The sequence below is a fragment of the Sapajus apella genome, unplaced genomic scaffold (assembly GCF_009761245.1).
Source record: "Sapajus apella isolate SASKATOON/1434 unplaced genomic scaffold, GSC_monkey_1.0 scaffold167, whole genome shotgun sequence".
Lineage (NCBI taxonomy): Eukaryota > Metazoa > Chordata > Mammalia > Primates > Cebidae > Sapajus > Sapajus apella.
The window spans coordinates 2,323,822-2,329,678 of NW_022437107.1; the positions used below are offsets into that span (position 1 = coordinate 2,323,822).

The following is a 5,857-nucleotide window of genomic DNA, read 5'->3' on the forward strand; positions in this document are numbered from 1 at the left end:
CCCCTCCAGCACCGGCCTGGAGGACATCAGCCCAATGCCTTTGCCAGCCCCCGACGAGGACACTGAGCTCAACCTGAGCCTTGGGCGTCGGCTTAGCCCCATTCCCTCTGCATCTTAGCTAGTCATGCTAAATGCTTCAAGGGGGAAAGGGAGATACAAGATGGACAAAACCAGTCCCAGACAGATGGACAGACATGGTGGTACCTCATCCATCTTCTCAGGTCAGGGTTCTGTCTCCTACCAGGTCCAAGGCCACCTCAGCTGTCTGGCCCAGAAGCCCAGCAGGGTCCGGGGGGCCGGGCTCGGGTGGAAGCCGACGCCCAAGGCTCAGGTTGAGCTCATTGTCCTCGTCAGAGTCTGGCAAAGGCATTGGGCTGATGTCCTCCAGGCCGGTGCTGGAGGGGCGCGAGGAGGAGGGCGTGGGGCCGCGGAAGCTGGGCTGGGGAGTTGGTGCCGAAGGGGGCCAGCGGGGAGAGCTGGGAGGAGGAGGAGATGGGGCTGCCCTCCGTCTGCAGCTCAGTGTCCGAGTCGGGCACCGGCAGGAAGAGCAGCTTTGCGCGCTGCTCCTTCAGCAGCATCTCGATGGGTGAGTCCAGGCTGTCATGCGGCTTCTCCGGTCCCAAAGGGGACGACTCCAGCGTGGGCGCGCTGGGACTGTCGAAGGGCTCGGGACTCCAGCCGAAGGTGGGCCAGCTGCCTAGCTCCATGCTGTTGGTGTCGGGAGGAGGTGGGCCGGGGGGGCGTGCCTGGCTTCTCCTTGGCCAGTGGCTCAGCAGGTGGCAGGGGTGGGGGTGCCGGTGCCCTCCCGAACTCCCCTCCGTCACGGGCCCCGAAGGCGGTTGTGGTGGTCGGCTCTTCTGGGGGTGGAGGGAAGTGGGCCACTGGGGTCTGATACCGAGAGAAAGGAGACTTGAATCCAGGAGCTGGAGTTGCTTGATCAGGCGGTGGAGTGTGGGCAAATGTGGCCGAATCCTGTGGTTGGGCCTTGAAGCGGGGGCCGCTGCTGCCCCCAGTGCCGCTGACTGCTCCAAATAGGAGGTCTGAGGAACCCCGGAAGGCAGCTGTGGCCCCGGCCACTGCAGTGACCGCGGGAGAAGTGTGGACATAATGATGTTCGTGGCGGCGGTTGTAGGCATCCGTGAACTTGCTCTCGTGGCGCCGGGCCTTGAAGCTCAGTGTAGGGTCCTGGCTGAGGAGGCATGAGGGTGTGGGCTGGCGTCTGGAGTAGCTGGAGTCCTGTGAGAAGGGGGAGCCCAGGCGCGGCGTGAGCGGGGTGCTCTGTCCGTGGAAGTTGGGTGTGTCCAGGCGGCAGCTGGAGTAAGCCGTGTCCTGGGAAAAGGGTGTCCCACCGCTATTGGGGGTGACAGAGGAGGAGCCAGAGCCACAGCCTGCAGACAGGCCTCCATCCTTCAGGCGCTTCAGGGCATCTGACAGCTGCAGGGTCTCATTCACGATTGGAGAGACAGCATCCAGCTCGCCCACTGGGAGGGTCCGAGGGGTGTAACGGCCAGTGACCAACAGTTCATAGAGCCGCATTCGGGTTTCGCCTGTGGTGTCCAGCTCCACGTGGATAATGTTGCCCATGACAGAAGTGCTGTGCAAGTGCTGAACGGCCTCCTTGGCACCCCGGACGATGGCAAAGACCACCTTGGCAATGCCGAGGTGCTTCTTGGTCTTGGGGTTGTACAAAATCTCCACCTCCTCCACCTCCCCATACTTCTTGCACATATCCCTTAGGAAGTTTTCTCGGATGTTATCATTCAGCTTGGCAAATGTCACCTGCTTCGGAGGCACCGGCCCCACATAGAACTCATTGATTTTGAATTTGGGCACCGACAGCTCCAGCTCCTTGTTTTTGGTCCAGATCCCAACGACCCGGGGACCTTCAACAATTTCCACTGGGCGGTTGCTGGACATCGCCAGGCTGAAATGCTGCCCGTCGTAGCGGTACAGTTTATGATGCCCCTTTTTGAGAGTCGCGTCAATCATCAACTTGTAACTTCTCCAATGGTGGTTCCTCCTCTCGCCCGAAGGGCCGGGCTGCGTAGGGGGGCTGCTGGTGGTGGTGGGGGCGGGGGTGACTGTTCTCCATGCTGTTAACCCAACATCCCTGCCGGGCGCCGGTCTCCCTGCGCCTCCAGCCAGCACATGGTGTCCCCCGCAGGAGCCGAGGCCCGGGCGGCCGGACCGGGGACTGGGAGTGGAGGGCACCGCCACCGCCGCCGTGGCTGCCTGGCCGGGAGCTGTCGCCGCCGCCACCACCACTGCTGCCGCCCGGAGGCGGCTGGGGGCGGAGGCTCGGCTCCCAGTAGCCCCACATCCCACAATACACCGCTAAGGATATGCCATTTCTTTATAGAGCATGTTGTATATGTTCCTTGTCTCCCTGATGGGGACACTACTCTGGGTAATGGATAAGACATGATGGAGTGGTTTGAGGAGGGAAATACATATGAGTTTAAAGGAATTTGAATTATTTGGCGTGAATACGATAAATCTGGGACTGTCTTAAAAAACGTTTTTTGTATTTTTTTCATTTTGTTAACTTATACTCAGAGAAATGTTGCAAGACCAAGAAGAGTACAAAGAATATCTAAATACTCTTTATCCAGGTTTACTTGTTGTTAATATTTTGTGCCATTTTCTTATTGTTTGTTCTCTTTCATATATCTGTATATATTAATGTGTGTGTGTGTGTGTGTGTGTGTGTGTGTATGTATGTTTACATGCATATCATGGCAACTTACTTCCTGACTACTTCAACATATATTTCCCAAGCATAGGGATTTTTTAAAAATTGTACAGTATGAACCTCACTAAATTTAACATTGATGCAATAATCTACCGTTTGTATTCCAATTTTTTTTTCAATTGGCCCAGTCACCTTTACAGTATTTCCCCTTCCACAGATTGCTTTTTAAAGAGCAAAGAATGAATCATGAGCAATTTTTAGTAGAAACTTTCTATTAAGGGTAGAAAGACAATCATTGAGACTTAAAGTTGGATTCCTGTTTTGATTCACATCCATGCCTCCCCTAAACTTTCTTGTCTCAGAAAATGACAGCACAATCCCATTAGTTGTTGAAGCCAGAAATCTGAAGCTTATTTGAGTTCTCTTTTAACTTTATTCTTTGCGTTTAACCCATCACTGAGTCCTGTAGTGTCTGTCTCCCCTATATATCTTGAAACCTTTCTGTTGGCTGGGTTGAAGTCGTTCATGACTGTAATTCCAGCACTTGGGGAGGCAGGAGGATCACTTGAGCTCAGGAGTTCAAGACCAGGCTGGGCAACACAGAGAGACCCCCTGTCTACAAAAATTAAAAAGTTAGCCAGGTGTAGTGGCATGTACCTGTGGTCCTAGCTCCTAGGGAGGCTGAGCTGAGAGGATTGTTTGAGCCCAGGAGGTTGAGGCTGCAGTGAACTGTGATCACCCCACTGTACTCCAGCCTGGACGACAGAGAGAGACCTTGTTTCAACAAAAAGAAAGAAACTTGATATACCTTTTTATCCATCGACTTCAACCAGCCTAGTCCATCTTGTTTCTCATCTGGACACCTACCTAGTTTCCTACCTGATTTTCCTGCTTCTGCATTTTTTTTTTCCTATTCATTCTCCATATAACAGCCAGAATGATCTTTTAGAAATGTAAATCAGATTGTGTCACTCCCCAGCTTATATATTAAGTGGCTTTCCACTGCTCCAGAGCACTGTCTGCATAGCTTAACTCTTCTTTAGTCCACAACTTTAAATATTCTCCTATCAAGGAGAGGCCTCTCTTGATGCTCAGTTTGTTATTTTTACTATAGCATTTTATCATTTTCCTTTACAGCACTTGTGATTTGTAATTATTATTTTTTCTTTTTCTCTATTTCCTACACTAGGCTATAAGTGGAAAAAGCATAGGGACCCTGTTTGTTTTGTGCACTTTTGTATACCTAGCGCATCGCTAGGATTATAGCAGGTGATTAATAAATATTTGAATATTTGAGTGAAAGGAGACCTAAGAAGTTATCTAATGTTGTCTCCTACCTGTTGTAAGAGTCTGCACTATCTCTGGCAAGTGCTTATCTAGCTTATTTTTTTTAATGCTTTCCCATATGAACAGCTTAGTGTTTTTTATGTAGTTTACTTTGTTGAATAATTTTGATAGTTTGAAAAGTTTTCCGTATTTTGGGCTGAAAACTGCCCTTTTCTTATTTCTGTTCATTGATCTAGTTCTGCCTGTTTGTCACGACTTAAACTATTTTGACTCTCTATATAGTATCTTAAACTATTTGACAGCAGCAGTTATGTATGCTCTTGGCTTTGTTAGGCTGAACCATTTATAAGTGCATCAGTTTTTCATCATATGATACGTTTCTTTACTCTTACCTCCTCTGTATTCATTTTGCCAGGGTAGCTTTAAAAGTGTACATTGAAGGATAAAGATATTTATAATCTTTGGTCCAGTCATCTGTGGTTAAATGATTTATAGCACATTAATTCAATGTAATATATTATAGCCCTTAAAATAACAAATATAACTGTAGAACTGTGGGATATATTTATAAAACAATAATATTTTAAAAGCAATACATTAAAGTGTATCTAGAGAGTTAATATAACTGACTGTGTGTGTAGATGAAATTTAGAAGGGTACATGAGTACCTCCTAAAGATACATACCCAATACATATATCTGCCCTGTCAGTACAGTAGCCAGTAGCCAAATGTAGAAGGATATGTGATAGAATAGTTGTATAGTTGTGCGTGGGTGGTAGAATTATAGGGAGAATTTTTTTTTTTCTTTGAGACAGAGTCTAACTCTGTCTCCCTGGCTGGAGTACAGTGGTGTGATCTCAGATCACTGCTTCCCAGGTTCAAGCGATTCTTGTGCCTCAGTGTCCTGAGTAGCTGGGATTACAGGCATCTGCAACCATGCCTGGCTAATGTTTGTATTTTTGGTAGAGATGGGGTTTCACCCTATTGACCAGGCTGTTCTCGAACTCCTGGCCTCAAGTGAACCACTCGCCTGGGCCTCCCAAAGTCCCAAAGTGCTGGGATTACAGGTGTGAGCCACTGTGCCTGGCTCTTTTTTTGACACTGGGTCTTAGTATATTACCCAGCCTGGACTCGAACTCCTGGGCTTAAGTGATCCCCCTACTGCAGCCTCCCAAGTAGCTTGAACTATAGGCATGAGTCACCATGCCTGGCCCAGAAATTTTAAAATATAGAGTATTTTATAATTAATTTAATAAGAAAGGAGAAAATCTAATGCTTGGAAATGTCATTGCAACTAATTGACGAATGCTTGTTCCACATTTGGCTAGTGGCTACTGTATTGACAGGGCAGGTGTATGTATTGGGTAAGGACAGTTAGTGAACATTTCTTATGGCACCATGTTCTATGGATAGTGCTGGAATAAGAGATTGTGTGGGATGGATCACTCATGAGAGCAAGATAGGCAAAATGGTGACTTTTGTGCATCCAATCTTTTTGAGGCCTAATGTTGAAGGTAGAGGAGCCAAGGTGAGGTGTGGAAACAGGGCCACAAGACATAGTTCATTGCACTTGCCATTAGCTGGCAGTATCTCCTCAGGCCTGCTAGTTATTGGAGAAGCACTCTAGGAGTAGGAATAATGAGGATAGCAGTCCTCTAGGTGAGTGGGAGCTAGTGTGCAAGGTTTCTGTGTATGTTAAAAGTTCATTGGTAGGGTCTTTATTTTTCAAAGAGTGCCTATACAGAAAAAAATTTCTTAGACATTTACATAAAAATATTTTTGCCCATATGTATTTTTACTCTTGTAATGTTCAAGGGAATTTAAAGAGGCATGTTTGAAAAAGACCTTTTTGTGGAACAGCGATTAGTCTTTAATAG

General features: G+C 48.0%; 1 protein-coding gene across 1 annotated transcript; it reads right to left on the reverse strand.

The window, feature by feature from the left end:
- Positions 1-497: 497 nt before the first annotated feature.
- LOC116542372 (histone-lysine N-methyltransferase SETD1B-like) lies at positions 498-2,189 on the reverse strand. Its single transcript, XM_032267252.1, has 2 exons — positions 1,648-2,189; positions 498-1,617 (listed from the first exon to the last, which is right to left on the reverse strand). Exons 1-2 carry the CDS (start codon positions 1,987-1,989, stop codon positions 601-603), a joined length of 1,359 nt encoding a protein of 452 aa, XP_032123143.1. The 5' UTR covers positions 1,990-2,189; the 3' UTR covers positions 498-600.
- Between the last annotated feature and the right edge of the window lie 3,668 nt (positions 2,190-5,857).